The 17,516-nt window shown below is 60.9% G+C and overlaps 1 protein-coding gene across 1 annotated transcript in view; it reads right to left on the reverse strand.

The window, feature by feature from the left end:
* Nucleotides 1-58: 58 nt before the first annotated feature.
* PITPNM2 (phosphatidylinositol transfer protein membrane associated 2) overlaps nt 59-17,516 on the reverse strand; it is a 159,333-nt gene continuing 141,875 nt past the window's right edge. The window contains 18 exon segments of the mRNA XM_070386266.1: nt 59-3,084; nt 3,358-3,486; nt 3,567-3,750; nt 4,139-4,288; nt 4,381-4,529; nt 4,653-4,769; nt 5,112-5,228; nt 5,558-5,628; nt 5,631-5,705; nt 6,597-6,728; nt 7,414-7,578; nt 8,640-8,789; nt 9,355-9,525; nt 10,977-11,155; nt 12,697-12,902; nt 13,467-13,586; nt 13,726-13,915; nt 14,535-14,782. Of these exon segments, the coding sequence (XP_070242367.1) occupies nt 2,758-3,084; nt 3,358-3,486; nt 3,567-3,750; nt 4,139-4,288; nt 4,381-4,529; nt 4,653-4,769; nt 5,112-5,228; nt 5,558-5,628; nt 5,631-5,705; nt 6,597-6,728; nt 7,414-7,578; nt 8,640-8,789; nt 9,355-9,525; nt 10,977-11,155; nt 12,697-12,902; nt 13,467-13,586; nt 13,726-13,915; nt 14,535-14,782 (2,880 nt within the window). The 3' untranslated portion in view covers nt 59-2,757.

The raw sequence follows: 17,516 nt of genomic DNA on the forward strand, positions 1-17,516 counted from the left end.
CAGGCTGCACCCCCCAGCCAGCCCCCACCCCCAATGCTCTGGTGGTCGGCGCAGTACTGAGACCCAGAAGGAAGCCTTCCTGCTTCTTTAATCGGTGTAACAGATGACAACACAGTACACAGCACACTCAGGCCCGATGGAGCAGGGACAGCAAGGGTGGGCGGGGATACGTCAGAACACCGCTCACAGGCGGCCCAGACAGACAAGACAGACAGACAGGTTGAGACGTGAAGGCTGCGACGTGGCAGGCGGGCAGGCAGGCGGTTCAGACCGAGCTGGGAAGGGGGCATGGGGTCTCTGCGGAATCCCTCTTTAGAAATCAAAGAGAAGGCAGGTGGTGGGGTCTGGGAGTGGTGGGCTGAGGCTCAGTCCTGGGGGTGGGGGGGCTGGGACTAAGGCTTCTACTCTAACAGGCCTGGGGTGGGGTGGCAGTCAGCAAGGCCTGCCTCACCCTTTGGTTATGACTGGTCGGGCCTGAGCCCTGCAGCTCAGCACCCAATGCTGTAAACATTTTTGGTATTTTTAAAGGACTCTGTCCTCCCTCTCTTAGTTTCTGAAAAACTGGTGCTTCCTTAAGAGGATAATGTGCCAAGAGGAATCTGAAGGGAGGCAGGAAGCCGACCTGGATATAGAAGAGAGACGTCCACGGGGAGGGTGGGCTGCCCACCTCACCATCTATGGCTGAGGGCCGCTGGGAGAGGCCCGGACTATTGCTGTTGTCCTTGGCGTGGCTGGCGGCTGGGTAGGCAGGCGGGGAGCTCGGAACCGTGGGGCAGTGGCCCGCTGGGAGAGGCCAAGCTCACTGCCCACCCAGCCTCCTGGGGCTGGCAGCCTCCAGGCCTTTATTGCAGGCGGGCCGAGACTCTTGTAGGTGCTCCTCCATCCGGATGGCTGCTCACCGAGGCGACAGGCGAGATGGGGTGAGGTGGGACCGACAGGAGGAGGCACTGGCCACGGGGCCCCTGGCTGGGGCTGTGATTGTCGGGCCGAGCGTTTCCCGCTGGGAGCAGGGGGTTAGATATTGCACTTTCACTGCAACAGTTACATTAAAACTTGGTCCATAAAATAATCGTCGCTTTATACATAATGCCGGAAACAACAAAAAGCTACATCTTAAATATGAATAAATCCTGAAGGTCCCATCCCTCCAGACATTTTTTCTCTGCACAAAATAAATAGCTTTCACTCTGTACAGACCCACTTTTGCAGAACATTTACATGACCCTTTGGCTGTACATATCTACACACGGGAAAATGTTAACATCCATCTGCGTGCCTCACCGTCCCAGCCCGCGAGGCCCCGAGGCCGTATCCAGGTTGGCAGCCGCTTCTCACAGAAGCAGCCTGGATGTTGGACGGCTAGCTGAGGCCTGGCAGGCTCCCCTGTCATGAAGGGGGTGGAGGAGCAGCAGAGGGGCTGCCTGGAGCCGAGGCCACAGCTGAGATCGCGGTCAGTTCTGGGGAGAGAGAGCTGATGCTCAGACCCAGTGCACAGGACAGCGTGGTCCTTACCAGGTGGGAAGTGTAGTCATGGCTGCCTGCCCTTAAGCTAACTAAGCGAGTTGTGGCTTCTTAGATTCAGCATCGAAACGGAATTGGCATTTAAAAAAAAAAAAAAACTAAGGGTGTGCCCCACTCACCCCAGAGTAGAAATTCTGTAGAATTAACGGGGCTCGGGTGAGGCAGAGAGGCCATGCCCCGCTGCCTGGGCAGCGGACAGGGCCCTGGGACCCAGAACCAGGCTGGACTCCGTCACAGTGCTGGGTGTTTTCATGTGGAGGGGCTGCGTTTGGTACAGAAAGAGTTAAGAAAAGGAAGCAGCCAAGGATTGCTCGTTTAAAAAAACCTCATAGAAATCAGATTGGAGAAGTAGAAAGGTGTAGAAACGCGGAAGGGAGGGCCGAGGCTTGGAGCCTTGGCTGATGGCAGGCGAGGAGAAGAGGCCAGGCCTGTCCAGGCCCCGTAGCCCCAGGCAAGGCTTCTCAGGAGCCACTTGGCTTCACCGACTGACCTGGCAGCCTGAGCTGTGCCCAGGGCAGAGATGGCGCCAGGCCCGCGGCTGAACTGGGCTCCAGATGGGGCAGGTGGAAGAGGCTGGGGTCTGGGGCTGCCATGGGTTCATGGGCCAGGCAGAGCGGCAGAAATTATGATATGGCCTTTCTCTCCTATTTGTACAAGGATTCTCCGCCCTGGAGCCTTCTGTGTGGTGGCAGGTCTTGGATGGGCAAACGTTGAATTTTCATGCATGTCCATGAGTCTGTAGCCATAGGAGATGGTGATGAATCTCCACTCTCAAAAATCAGTGCAAAACCAGTGAGGTCAAACAGTTGAGTAACTCGAGTCAACAAGAAGCAGGCTGTCCCCACCCCGTCGCAGCTGCTACCAAATGGGAGGGGACCTGGGGGTCAGGGCGAGCAAGTGGATGGGAGGTGCCCAGGCCTGGCATCGGAATGCGGGGACGTCAATGCAGGGCAAGCGTCCAGGAGCGCCTTCTGGCCAGTCCACGTTGGGAGTCCTGGTCCTTAGGTCTTCCCAGGGATGGTCGTCCTGCCAACTTCCACGACCAGCTGGAACCCCACAGACCCTAAAGTGTGAGGCTGGGCTGGGAGGGCTGTGTCTGGCACAGCCCGTGTCCTCTGCCGGGCCCTGGGACGAGCTTTGCCCCAGCCGACAGTACGTGCCCAGGCCAGGCCTCCTGGCAGGGCGGGCCGCCCTGGCCTAGCACCATGGAGACCACAGCGCCTCACTCCCGGTGCCCTACTTGGGGCCCGCGGCTGGGCCGGGCTCTGGCCGGCCGGCCAAGGTGCGGCCCCAGCAGCCGGCCGCCATGCTCATGCTGCGCTGTCCCCGCTGCTCGCTGTCCGCCTGGCTCTGCGTCCGCTCGTGCGGTCGGGGGCCGGGGCCGCTGGGCTGGGCCGAGATGGTGCGGAGCAGGTGGTTCCGGGAGCGCAGGAAGTCGCCTTGGCCCGGCAGGCCGAAGCTGCCCTTGCGCAGCGCCATGCGGGTGGCCGCGTTGCGGGCTGGCCGCGCCCGGTGGTTGTACTTGAGCTGGGCCAGGTGGGCCGCGTAGCCGTCGGTGATGAACTGCGGGTGAGGGCAGCGGGAAGCACGGCTGTCAGGGGGCGGGGCTCCGGGTTGGCCCGGCAGTCGCCGGGCGGGGCGCCCAGGGCGGCGCGGCAGTCGAAGGGCGGGGCTCCGGGGGTTGCCGGGCAGTGGGGGCGGGGATCCCAGGGCGGCGCGGCAGTCGGGGGGCGGGGCTCCGGGGTGGCCCGGCAGTAGGGGGCGGGGCTCCCAGGGCGGCGCGGCGGTCGGGGGGCGGGGCTGCCCGCCTGCCCCGCCCACCTGAACGCCGCTCACCTGGCACTGCTGCTGCAGCTTCTTGGTGGGCCGGCCCACGATGTAGATCTGCATGGGGGACAGGCTGATGGAGCTGTAGACCGCCACGTCCTTAGTGGAGCCGTAGGCCGCGTGCACGCGCAGGTGCAGCTGTGGGCGAGACCGGTGTGGGCGCAGGCTCAGCCCTTCCGCCCCCACCCCTACCCCGCTCCCTTCCACCGGGGGCCCACCTCGGAGATGAGCAGCTTCAGGAAGTTGGCCTTGTGCCGCAGCGGGTCGTGCACCAGGCCGTCACAGAAGGACACCACGCCGTGGGGGAAGTTGTGCTGAGCCAACCACGCCACCACTCGCTGCTTCTGCATGTCAGGCCGGCCAGTCACGTAGATGATGAGGTAGCCCAGGTCCTGCCAGTGCCTGGGGGCGAGGGGCAGGCCTGGGTGTCCCACGGCCGCACTGTCCTCCCTCTGGGGCTGCCTGGTCTCCTTGCCCAGCCAGCCCCACTAGTGGGCACAGGCTTCAACAGTAACAGCCCCAGCACGGTGCTCACTGCTCGCCTCTCACAATCCCCACTTCCACCCTCTGCAGCAGGTGTAACTGGTCTTGTTAGGAAAAGCCCCGCTTCCCAGGTGAGGGAACTGAGGCATCCACAGTAAGAGATCCCAGCTGGGAAGTGGTGCTGCTGGCCCCTCCAAGCCACAGGGTCCCTGCCCCCTGTCCTGGCTCTGGCACCCAAGACCATCCTCTCTGCCCAGCCCCCAGCTACCTGCCTTCGAGCCCACCCGCTGCCCCTGGGGGCACTCACCGCACCACGTCCACGGCCCCGGCCCGCACTTTGGGGTCGCTGCCCATGATGGACACGCTGGCAGCGAAGGAGCCATCGATGCTGAAAACCACGAACTCCGTGCCCTTGGGCAGCACGGTGATGTAGCTGTCAGCAAACGTGTGGTCTCCCCTGGGAGGGGGTGGCTCGTCAGAACCCACTGGGACCCCTTCCTCCAGCCCCAGACCAGGTCGGCCCACCAACTCGTTCTTCCCAGCTCCTACCTGACCACCATCTTGATGGGGTAGACTCCCACACCTAGGCGATGGGTCTCGGGGATGGTGTAGGAGACGCGCCCACTGCTGTTGGTCACCAGCGTGTCCAGGTACAGCCACTCACCCGAGGGCGGCTGCATCATAATGTGCACGTCCACCTGGAGCCAAGCAGGCCGGTCATGGGTGGCCATGCCCTTGACCTCCCTAACCCCGACTCTCCACCGCCCAGCCAGAGGGAGGCGGGGCAGGGTGGGGCTCCCACAGGCTCCCCAGGTCTTTACCTTCTCCCCGGTCAGGGTGACCATGTCCAGGGGCCCGTACATGAACCGACCCGTCAAGACCTGTGGGCCATCCTCGTTGGCGACCGCGTCATTGATCCGGTGGTTGGCTGTCACATTCTGGGGTGGGGAGGTGCAGGAGCAAGGCTGGGTCAGGGTAGGGGATGGAGGGGTGGCTGGGGTCTCCTGGGCTTAGCTCAAACTTCCCAGGGGCCTGGGGGTGAGCATGGGCACAAAGTCAGATGGCCCAGGGTTCAAGTCCAGCTCGGCCACTGACCTACGTGGCCTTGGTGTGGGTCCCTGTCTGTAAATGGGGGAACAGCTCCAACCTCAGACTGTGAGGATTAAGTAAGACAGCACACATCTCTGTGACTCAGTTTCCTCATCTTTAAAATGGAGTTTTCTCAGGAGGATTCAATAGGACAATAGCCCTGGAGCCGGGGCACCCAGAGGATCCCTCACCCGAAGCTTCACGTGGGTCCTCTTGCGCTGCCACTTCTCTCTTGGCTTCGAGGGGGTGAACACCGAGACCTCCTTGCCGTCCAGCTCCAAGATGCTGGAGTTGTCGTGCCTCATGACCTGCGAGGGGACAGAGGGGGGTCACAGGGCAGACTCAAGCCTGGGGCTTCCTGTTCCGTGGGGAGAGGCCAGCGACCCTAGGGGCCCAACTAACCTTGTGAGGATTTGGTGGGGCAAACCCCACTACAGTCCACCCTCTGGCCCCCCAGAATTCACATCTGTCCCATGAAGGTGTACATCCATTCACCCCATCTCCACGGCTTCCTGTGCTGGGGCCAGAAAAGTGGGGTCTCCCACCGTCCTCATTTATGAAATGGGGCCCAGTCAGCAGCAGGGTCACTCAGGGACCTGAGAGGTGTTGGTGTGTCTGTTAGGGGGACTCTGGGTACCTGTCTCAGCAGGAAGGAGACCACATCCGTTGACTCCCAGTAGCTGGCGTGGAACAGGTGGGGCAGGGCCACGTGGGAAAGGCCGTCAGGGCGTCGGGGCAGTACAGGGCATAGTCGATCCGCTTCTGGCCCCACCACTTCGCAGCAACTGCCAAGAGGAGGGGACTGTGACTGGGCTGGGCCCCCTAGGGTGACCTGGCTCCTCAGACCCAGCTCTGCCCAGAGACAAAACCCTCCTCTGACCAGGGAGCAGGACCACCACCAAAGCGAGTCTCCTTCTCCTGGGCTCAGCGATAGGGGAGCAGGCGAGAAGGCACAGGAGGCCGGGACAGCAGCAAGCGGCCCAAGTGCTCCGGGGAGGGGGAGTGGGGGCTGTGGCTCAGCAGGGAGGTGTGGAGTTAGAGGGGGAGGGGAAGAGCCCAGTGTGGAGGCAGGACCCCCTGACCCTGGTCAACCCCTTGTCGACTCCCGCCCTGGGCCTCATCACTGCCCTCTCTGGGCTTCTCCTGGACTCCTTGAATGCCTGTCCCACCTCCCCAGGCCTCAAAACTGTGAAAGGCTTTCCAGAGCGGGAGTCTCAGTTCCTGGGCCTCAAGGCAGAGGCCTGATGCCCTCAGCCCCTGGCGGGCAGAGTGTGAAGTGAGGGCCTTCAGTCAGACGGAGCCTGTGTGCGTATGTGCGGGTGAATCCGGCTCCCCCTTGGGGCTGGGGGGCTGCCCCAGGTTTGCAAAGAGCCTCCCCAGTGGCTGGAGGCTGGAGGTGCACTGGTTCAGGGTCGGAGCTCTCTGCCTACAGCTTGCCTGATAGGTGACGCCGGTCCTCACCCAGCCTCCATCCAGCCCACCCCCTGCTCCCAGCCCCTAGCTGACTCCAGCGGCTTCTGCCTCCTCCCTGGAAGTCAGGGTGCTCCCAGCCCAAGCTCCAGCTCCCTGGTTAGGCGTCAGCAGGGCCCTGGGGGTGAGATGTGTCTGGAAATCAAAGCATGACCCCAATTAGAGGAGAAGCATGTGTGCGCATGGAGGCCCGTGGTGCCCGGTACCTTCACTGATGTCCAAGTCGGGGAGGCGAGGGGCCCTCTCCCGCTTGCCCAGGGTAGAGGGGGCTGGGTGGGGGAGGGCAAGTAGGGACAGGCGCCTGACGCTGGGGGTGTGGCTGAGTGGAGCTGGGGCCTCTGAGGAGCAAGAACAACAGGAGAGGCTCAGCCATGCTGGGGCTACCACGCCAGCTAGCCTTAGCCTAGACCCTCTGCTCTGACAGGCGGCTGGGGAGCCAGTCATGTGGCAGGGAGGCCGGCAGGGGGTTGCTGGCCCCGGCAAGAGTGAGAGGGGATAGTCCAGACTCTGCTTCCAGCTGCTAAGAAGATGGAAGGAGCCAAGGAGGCCGGGGTGATCCACCCACTGGGGTGGCAAAAGGGGCCATGCACAGGAGACCTCGCTTCCCTGGCTCCCCTGGGCCACCCCTCCAGCTTCTCCAGAAATGGCCCCCAACTTTCTCCCTCAAGGAACATCTGCCCCTCTGGGGCTAGGACCCCTCCTCGCAGACCCATCACCCTGCAGCTGAGACAGCACCACCGATCTCCTACCAGCTGGACTTGGCTCCCCACTCCAGGGCCACCCTTTCATATGCTCCTTCCTTCCACAGTTCTCGATGGACACTGGGGCAGGATGACTCTTCACTGTGGGGCCATCCTGAGCATCATAAGGTGTTTAGCAGGTCTCTACCCACCAGATGCCAGTGGCACCCACCCCAGTAGTCTCCAACTGTTCTCTGAGGGGGCATAATGGGCCCGGTTGACACCGGCCACAATAGGACAGAGCCCCCTGGCTCTGATGGGTGGGTAGCGCTGCTGTACTCACTCTGGGCGATGCCAGATGCCGTGTAGCTCTCGGCCATGCCAGACACCTGGCTGGCGATGCTGATCTCGCTGGCCCGGCGGAAACCTCGGGTGCTGGGGGCTGAGCCAGGTGAGGAGGGGGCCGCGTGCTCTTGGAAGACCGTGTTGTGGGCCTGGAGTGCCTCTGCTGCAGGTGGACAGGGACCAGAGACCAGGGGTAAGGAGGCCTTGCCCAGCCCGGCCCCAGGACCCCCGAGCAGGGGTTCCCAGTGTGTGCCAGGGCTGGGGCAGGCCAGAGCGGCAGCTGTGCCAGGCAAGGCCAACACCAGCTGCAGAGGAGTGGGGGGCATCTGAGCACAACTGGCAGACAGGATGGGCCCATGCGTGCCAGGGCCTGCCTTTTCAGGGTTGAGAGGGCAGGGCTGAGCTGAGGCAGAGAGAAGGGAGGGCTGGGGCAGGGCTGGACAGATGGACCAATACAGACACAGTGGGCAGGGAGGCAAGGTGGCCAGGCTCACGCCCCACCCCGGCCACCCTTCTAGTCTCTTGGTCTAGTCTAGCCTTCTTGGCCTCTGGGGCCCGGCCTGGCCTGACCCACAGCCCACGGCAGCTGGGTTTGGGGGTGCTAGCGACAAGGGCCTGGGACAGCTTCCTAGGCATGTCTTAGGCGGAGGACTGAGCAAATGAGCCAGCATCGTGCATGCCCCTCACACATGGGCCACATGAGCCAGCCCCGGATGGGCATCTAGGGACACAGGAAGAGGGCTGAGGGCTCCAGCCAGGCTCACCTGGGCCTGGGCTGAGGGCGGGCCAGAGGACCCACCTCTAGACAGGAGCAGGAGGTGCCTGGACCTCCTCAGGGAGGGAGGGAGTGGGTCGAGAATCCAACCCTGTGCCGGGACCGAAGTCTTCTCCTTGGGGGCAGGTGGGTCCCAGAGGGCCTGAGGCCTCACCCCAACCCTTGGCTGCCCCTGCTGGTAGCCTCACAAGTGGCAGACAGAGCCCTTGGGCTGACACTGTGCTGGGTGACCCCGGGACAACTGCTCTCCTCTGGGCTCCTTCTTTGCTTTGAGTCCCCTCCCCGCACTGCCCAGTGCCAAGACCGCTCCCAGGGACCTGTCCTGCCTGGTCTCTGCTCCTCGCCACAGTCCCCCAAACTCTGGGTGGCCAAGGAGTGGGTGGGGGGTCCCTGAGGACCAGCGGTCAGCCAGCGAAGCAGACACCACCACGAGCAGGGGGGTTACACACACTCAGCGCAGCCCGGGCTCGGGCGGGGCCCGTCTTGCGAGGTGAGCGCGGGCACGGGGATACTGGTTTCCAGGAAGCCGTCCCCGGGAGGGAGAGGGGCCAGGGGGCCGCCCTCCAAGACCAGCTCGGGGTTTCTCTGCACGGTCTCGACTGGAGGCAGACGGGGAGAGAACAGAGGACAAGAACAGACACTCGTGTGGACGCTCCGACAGACACAGGGCTTCTCAAGGACCAAGACAGGACTGGGACACACGGGGGGCAGGAGGGACGGGCTGTTCCCGGGAGGGACGAGATGGACCACGGGGCAGCCCTCGTTCACGCGACCTATCTCCAGGACAGGTGACCTGGAAGTTCCGGGCCAATAGCCTGCCGTAGGGGCCCTTCACAGGGTGGGACACAGGCCCAGACTCTGCCAGGGTCCCTTGGGTCCTCAGCTCTGCCTTGGTGGGGCAGTGGGAAAGGGAGCGGGGCCCTGGCTCTGTGCTGTGTGTGAAGCGGCGGGAAGGGGGAGGCCTGTGGAGGTGTCTCATGCCTTCCTCCCTGGGGCGAGGCACCTGCACCTACGCCAGCTGTCCAGCTTCTAAAGGGTTCAGTGCAGGCCGCCCCTTCCCGCACGCAGGGCCACCCCCGGAACTTGGAGCACCCAAGGAGTCGGGCCAACTCCCACCCTCCCCCAGGGCCGGGGCCGGTGGAGGTGGGGCGCAGGTTCTCTCACCCAGCAGCGTGGAGCAGCCGTCCCCCAGCGGGTAGCGCTGGTAGCGGGGGATGCTGAAAGGCGGCAGGGCGTGGAATCGCCGCTCCAGCAGCGGCTCCAGGCGCGAGGCCGATGGGTCAGCGGGGTGGAAGAGGTTGTAGACTTGCTGGCAGGCGGGCCGCAGCTGGAAAACTGAGGGCGGGGCGGAGTCGCAGAGCCCGGAGTTAGCTCCGCCCTAAGGAGGCGGGGCCTAGAGCCGGCTAAGGTCCGGTGGGGTGGGATGGGATTGGGGTTTTAGAAGACAGAGAAACCCCAAAGTGTGTCTCCATAGATTTGGGGTTCTGTTTGGGCCACTGTCCCTTTATTAACCAAATTTGTTTTAATTAAGAAAATTTTGATAATGGTAAATTTTTTTGTTTTTTGTAGTACAGGGATATATACGATATAAGACATATAACGGAAAGCTCCTCTCCACCCCCAGAGAGCTAAGGCTAGAGCCCTACCTGCAAACCCTGGGGAGCCCCGAGCATGTGCGGCCGAGCAGGCTAGAGCCTGCTCATCCACTCTTGATTGAAAATGTTTCCAGGCTCTGCGCTTCCGAACATTTTGCAGTTGTTGGGAAGATGCCCTGGTGGTCGAGTGCAGGGGACACAGGGTTTTTGAGTCCTCGTCTAGGAAGATCTCACACGCCGCTGAGCGACTAAACTTGTGCTTCCCAACTACTGAGCCCGAGGGCTGCAACTATTGAAACCGGAGCACCTAGAGCTCATGCTCTGCAACAAAAGCCTTCGCTTGCTGCAGCTAGATAAAGTGCGTGCGCAGCAATGAAGACCCAACACCAAAAAAACCCAAACCTGCACACAAATAGAAATATGATCTATGCTTTTTGTACTTGACCTTTTTTTTTCATTTAACACAAAAAATGTTGGGAGTCTTTCATATGAATATTTTCACTGAGCCCCTTTCTTTTGAATTGCACTGGGGCATTGCTTTGTACGGCTGTGCCAAAGTTGATTTAACCTCAGCCTGCATCCCATTTAGGTTGTTTCAGGTTTTCCATGATTACAGATGACATTGCCCTGCCATCTCTGTCTCTTGAGTCTGTGCACTCATGTGGGTGCACAGTGTCTTGCCCTTGCGCAGGTGTCTACAACCTCTCTGAGCCTCAGTTTCCCCCTGCGCAGCTCTTGTAGGATGGGAGGGAGCCCACACCAGTTGATCCTGGGGGCAGGGACCTCTGCTCTGACAGCTTCTTAACCGACACTTTTCCACCTCCCTGTGTGTGTTGTCTCTGGGGCTGGGAGGCCACTGCATCAGGGAGACTTCAGAGGTGCCTGGCTTCCTTATGGGAGACTGGGTCTGTCCTCATCTGATCCTGGGGCAGCCCCTTCCATCTCTGGTCCTCAACTTCCAGAGGTGCCTTAGAGATGAAATGAAACAGTGTGTTGGGAAATGGGGCTGGAGACTGAGCTGGGTTGAGGCTGGAACAAAGGAGAGCCATGGGCCCTTGGTGAGGCAGGGGGTGCAGGAAGGAGGTTGATGCAGGAAGGGGCGTGGGATGTGGCCCCGGCCTTGTGACAGGGGTTCACTGAGATCCTCTGCCCAGCTCATGGACCCCTACCCTCCCCTGCAGGGACTCTCACCATCCAGGGAGGGGATGACCGTCTTCCTCAAGGCAAGGACCAGCCCCAGGGGGCACCCGAAGAGGAAGAGGTCAGCGACCTCAAAGTCGAACTTGCCGACGGCCCCTGCACCGTCCAGCATGGTAGAGCTGCTTGAGCGGCGGGAGCTGGGCTCGTTCCTCAGCACGCTGGCGTGGAGGCTGCAGGTATGAGGTGGGGTGGGGAGACGAGCGAGGTCACACCACGGCCCTCCTCCGGGCCGGCCTGCCCTCAGCCTCCTGAAAGCGGCTCCTCGGGGGTCATCAGGCCCCAACGAAGCTTGGGCCCTGTGCAGTCCTGCGAGTGCAGCTGTCCAGCACCTGCTGGGACACCCCTGGTGACAGCAGGGCCCGACCTCTCCAGGGAGCCCACTGCCTTTGGGACAGCCCTGGCTGGGACCATGCTGTCCCTGGTCAGTTCTGCCTGCTGACTCTGCCAATCCCTGCTTCTTCCCCTGCCCCAGTCAGTCTGTTCTCTCTGACTCAGATGTGGATGGACCCAGAGATTATCATACAGAGTGATGTAAGTCAGAGAAGCAAATATCATGTATCAAGGCATACATGTGGACTCTAGAAAAATGGTACAGATGAACTTGTTTGTAAAGCAGAAATAGACACACAGACGTAGAGAACAAACATATAGACACCAAGGTGGGAACAAGGAGGTGGAATGAATAGAGAGATTGGGATTGACATATACGCACTATCAATACTATGTATAAAATAGTAGGGCCTCCCTGGTGGCCCAGACAGTGAAGAATCTGCCTGCAGGGTGGGAGACCCAGGTTCGATCCCTGGAGGAGGGAAAGGCAACCCACTCCAGGATTCTTGCCTGGAGAATTCCATGGACAGAGGAGCTTTGTGGGCTACAGTCCATGGGGTCAAAAAGAGTCGAACATGACTGAGTGACTAACACTTTCACTTACTTTTTTTCATAAAATAGATAACTAATGAAAACCTGCTGGATGGCACAGGGAACTCTACTCAGTGCTCTGTGGTAACCTAAATGGGAAGGAAATCCAAAAAAGAGGGGATATATGTATATATATACATATGGATATATATATGGATATATATATATGTATACATATAGCTGATTCACTTGGCTGTATATCAGAAACACAACATTGTAAAGCAACTGTATCCCAATAAAAAAAAAAATATATATATATGACTTAAGCTGGTAGCTCAGCTGGTAAAGAATCCGCCTACAATGCAGGGACCCCAGTTCAATTTCTGGGTGAGGAAGTTCCCCTGGAAAAGGGATGGGCTACCCACTCTAGTATTCTTGGGCTTCCCTGGTGGCTCAGATGGTAAAGAATCCGCCTGCAATGCGGGAGACCTAGGTTCGATCCCTGGGTTGGGAAGATCCCCTGGAGGAGGGCATGGCTACCCACTCTAGTATTCTTGCCTGGAGAATCCTATGGACAGAGGAGCCCGGTGGGCTACAGCCCATGGGATTGCAAAGAGTCAGAGACAACTGAGCGACTAAGCACAGCACAGCACAGCATGACCATAAAAAAAAAGACCACAGTTGCACCCAACACCTTCTCTTGGCTGAAGAACCGTGGGCCTACCCTGGGGACCCCAGGACCTAGGTCAGGGGGCCTTCAGGTCTCTCACATTGGCCATCAGCACCACCTGGTCCGTGTCTCCCCATCTTAGAGTCCCCATCCTCACCCAGCGGGGGCGTCCCCACCCACCTGGACAGGAAGGCCTGGTGCTGCTGGATGGTGTCCAGCTCATAGGTGGACGAGTCACTCCTCTTGCGGGGTAGCTGCCGTTTGGGGTCTTCATTGCCGTTGCTCCGGGGGATGTCGATGTTGCTGCGGCTCAGGTGCCGGCTGCTCTCCAGGTTGCTGCCATGTGCCGTGTTGACCGTCGAGCCAGGGGACAGCAGGTCAGCGTCCTGGAATGGCCCCACACAGGTTCACTGCCCGGTGGCCACTGGCCTGGCCCCCTCTTCAGTGTCGTGGGAGCCGAGTCTCCCCTCCTGACCCTATGCCTGTGGCAGCTTCTCACCCAAGCCGGGGAGGAAAAGGCCCTGTCCCTGTGTGCCCTATGGTTCCCCCCATCTTCACTCCTGGCCCAGCCCATCCATCTGGGCCTTGCTGACTTCCCACTGATCCTGCCGCCTCGCCCAGCCCACCAGGCTGCTTGCTACTCTGCAGCGGAGGGAAATTGGGTCCTTTCTCTTGCCAGGAGGCTCAGAGGATCCAGGCCCTCATGGTGATGGATCTGCTCTCCACGGTGTAGACCTGGCTTCACTGCCTGCTGAAATCGCTTGCGCTCCTGTCTGGCCTCACTGCAGCTGCTCACCTGTGCCATGCATCTGTCCCCCGCCTCTGGGCACCTGCGTTGGCAACCCCGACCCTTCCTTTTTACCGCAGGCCTCTGGGATGTTTGGAGTCAGAGGGTGACACGGTCTCCATCCTGAAGGTCCCCTGCTCTGGGGGCTGGAGGGAGCTCGTACCTGCACGCTGGCCACACTGCCCCGGCGGCTGCTGCTCTGACTCTCAGACACCGGCTGGTTGCTGCAGCATAAGGCATCGAACGCCAGGATGCCCCCGACACAGTCCCCGATCAGGCAGACCTGGGTGGGGAGAGGTCCAGGGCCCTGAGCGCCCGCCCCGCTTGCTGGGGTGCTGGCTGGGGAGAGCCCTGGGCTGGAGGACCAGGCCAGTCCACCCTGCAGGGGTTTCTGTCTCCCCTTCTCCCACCCCACAACTCACCTGCCCGTTGAAGGTCACGCCCTCCTGGGACTTGATGAAGTCCCCGTAGGCGAGGTTGGCTCGTTGAATCACTGTGGCAACAGCCTCCTGGTACTGGGGCGAGGAGGTTGCCAGCAGGGGCAGGGCGGCCAAGGGGATGTGGTCCTGGCTGCTGGACAGACAGCCTTCGTCGTGGCTGTAGGGGCTGAGGCTGGGGGAAGGGAACCCATCAGGAGAGAGCAGGTGGCTTCAGTTCCGCCCAGGGGGCACCCTCACCCCTGACCCAAACATCAGAGCTGGAGCTGCCTGACACCCTGAGAGCCTTGGCCCTGACTCAGCAAACCGCGTGGGGATGCTTCCAGGCCAGGCGTGGGGAACAGGGCTGGGGAGTAATCTCAGAGGCAGGGCAGCATTCTCATATCACAGATGCAGAGACTGAGGCTCAGCTTTGGGCCCCAAACTCTAACCCCCTTGTATCCTCCTGGTGGCTCACACGGTAAAGCATCTGCCTGCAATACAGGAGACCCAGGTTCGATCCCTGGGTTGGGAAGATTCCCCTGGAGAAGGGAACAGCTACCCACTCCAGTATTCTTGCCTGGAGAATTCCGTGGACAGAGGAACTTGGCAGGCTACAGTCCTTGGGGTCGCAAAGATCTGGACACGACTGAGTGACTAACACACTCTAACCTCAGCCATCTTGCATGGGTTTTGCTGCCTCCCAACAGAACAAGTTAGACAGCTGGATTGGATGACGGGACCATGGTCCCAATATTAGGTGGGACGGTCTCTGACCCTCGGGGCCAGGGGAGGAGTGGAGCCTACACACTCACTCGGAGACGAGGGCGAAGGCATCGGAGCAGATGGGTGGGCAGGGCACCAGGCGGATGGCGAGGTGGCCCAGGGCGCTGGGGTAGTGCACGCGCATGACGGTGTCGAACACGGTGGCGATGGTGTTGGCGTCTCCCTGCTTGGAGCTGGGATCCCCGGCGCCCGTGTCCAGGATGGTGCCTCCATGCAACAGCAGCAGCAGCACGTGGATTTTGGAGGGCGGTGCAGCCAGTGGAGGGCTGACCTCATCCTGTGTGGGTAGGGGTGTTGGTGGGGGTCAACTCCCTGGGGACTCAGCTCTGTGCCCGGGCCGAGGCTTCTGTCATGCTGGGGAAAGAGGCCTGTTGAGGCCCAATTACACCCTCTGAAAACCCCGATCTCAGTTCCTCTGCTCCAGGGCCTGGTGCCTGATGCCTCAAGCCCTTCCCCTGGTGGGGGAGGCCAGCTGCTCCTCCCCGTCCGTCCTCTCTGCCTGCATCCCAGCTCCTGGCCGCCGACCTGACCAGGGTACAGAGGACATGGAGAGAGGGGTCTATTCCATCCAAAGCAGAAACTCCACTTCCCATCAAGGGGGCCCAGACAGGGGTTTCTGGGGCTTCTGGCCTTGGGGAGGAGGCAGAAGCTCAGTCCAGTGCGGGCCTTTGGGGTCAACCTGCCCTCTGTGTGTCTGTGTCCAGGCATTGGACAGTCACAGACTCACTTAAGAGGGGCTGGGGTCAGGGACTCAGCCTGGCTGCTCTGCCAACAGCACTGAGCTCTCATTCTATCTATATGGGCTGTCCCTGGACTATGGCCTCCAGGCCCTGCCATTCCCAGACTCTAAGACCAAGGTCCTCAAGAGCCGAGACGTCCAGCAGAGGTAGAGCCCCAGCACCTTAGAACAGAGAGGGCAATGCAGGTATCTCTATTTGAAACCACAACCGCCCCCCCCCCCGCCCCACCATTTGTGAGGAGTCATGCCCCCACCTCTTGCTGCTCAGCCCTGCTTGTGAGGTCCAAGTGAGACTTGCATATACCCAACTGTTCCATTTCGAGACGAGGTGACCCAGAGAGGCCAAGGGACTTATCTAAGGTCACACAGCATGTCAGTGCCAAGCTGGACTGGAACCCAGAGCTTCTACCACCAGCTCAGTGCTCTTCTCCTACCCCAGGCTGTAATCCCAGTTCAGGGGCCTCTCCCTGCCCCCAACTCCTGGTATATGACTGTGGGAAGCCAGAGCCCAAGAGGAGCCACTGCTGAGTACTCGCCATGCCCATGTGATATCAGCGAGTGTGGGGATCAGGGAAGGGAGCTGAAGAGAGGGGCCTCTCCCTGAGGAACCAGCAAGACAGAACAAGGGGCTGAAGCCATCTGGAGGGCCCTAGGGGGTCAGTTGGCCCTGAACTGGGCCATCGGCTGGCAGGAGTGGGCAGCAGCAGGACCCAAGTGTCAATGCAGAGCCCAGGAGAGGGGTGGGCAGCGCGGGTGCTGAGCCCAGCGACCAGTGAGGCCACAGGAACAGATCGGGCTAGACTGGGAGCCTTTGAGCAGCAGAGGGCTTTGGGTGAGAGGAAGGCTGATGGGCGGGCAGTCCTCGGCCCAGAGTGGAAATAAGACTGGGTTGCATCAATCCCCAGGAGGGGCCTGGTCATCAGCCAGTCACGGGCCTTGGGGCCTAGGCAGGAACGCACGCCCAGCAGAGCTTGGGTCCAACTCCTGTCTCTTCCGAGGGCTGCACACAGCTGCCGGGCCTGGGAGGGAATGAACTCATGGCCTGAGGCATGGTGGGGTCATTGGCTGCCCGATGGTCTCAAGGATTAATCAATACAGTCAGGCGAGGGGCTCGTGGAAGGAATATATTTGAGCAGCCTCCTGGCCACCCAGACATACCCCTAGTCACCTGGGATGGGCAGGGCTGGACAGTGGGGGGAGCCTGCCTGGGCCTGGCTGCCAGGACCCAGCACTGACCAGCCCGAGACACAACTTTCCTCCTGTGCAAACTGCTTTCTACCAGGGCATGCCCTGCCTGAGACTCGAACCCTAGTGGGAACAGAGCCCTCGGGAGGCAGGGCCTGGGAGCCAGCTCTGGGGAGCCAGGAGGGCCCCATCAGTGACTCCATAAAGCCGTCCTCCTTCCCTGAGGTTGGGAGAGGAGCTCCAGTTTGGGGGCTGTTGCAAGCAAAGGGATCCGACTCAGGATGGCGGTACTCCAGAACCGGTGCTGGGCCCAAATGCGCATCCACAGGCAGATCCAGAGCCCGAGGCCCCCTTCTGCCCCTCCCGGGCGGTGGGGGGGAGGTGGCTGTCAGAGCTGTGTGCACCAAAGGGGAGGAGGGGGTTCGCTTTGCTTCACTGCCATTAACTTGCAACTGGAAATCAACTCCCCTTGTCCCAGTTACCCTTCTAGAAAAGCCTGCTTCGACCTTAGACCTCAAAGAGAACCCCAAGAGGAGAGGGCAGTGTGGATGCCCTCCCAACCCCTAGTCCAAACTCCCCAGGGGTCCTGAGTCCCCAGGGGTACCATCTCCACCTTGGGCAGCTAGAGGCCAGAGCAGCGCGGTGACCCCACTCCACCCCGGCTCCCGCCCGAACGCAAACAGCTCTGACCGCCCGCAGGTGGAGGAGCAGAAGGGGCTTGAGCTCCGTGCAAAGAACCCCCAAAGCGGACACAGGCACTCTACCAAGACAGCTTTATTGCACACTGAGAGTAGGGCGGCCACGGCCAGCCACATCACTTCTGCCTAGGTGACTTTCGTTTCCTCCCCTTCCATCTTTTTTTCTTCAGGGACTTCAGACAGGTTGAGCACAAGGTGAAGATCTTATTTTTGATCTGGAATTTACAAGTTTCTCATTTTACTCTCCAGGGTCGGAGCAGGGCAAGGCCTTCCCTGGGGGAGCTGCCCTACTGGAGCAGACCCCACTGGTTGTCAGGGACTTCAGAGGGGGTGGGTCCCAGGCCTCTCTCCAGTGGTGCCCAGGCCAGAGTGGACGTGAGGCTGTGGGT

This window comes from Bos mutus, chromosome 17 (assembly GCF_027580195.1).
Source record: "Bos mutus isolate GX-2022 chromosome 17, NWIPB_WYAK_1.1, whole genome shotgun sequence".
Lineage (NCBI taxonomy): Eukaryota > Metazoa > Chordata > Mammalia > Artiodactyla > Bovidae > Bos > Bos mutus.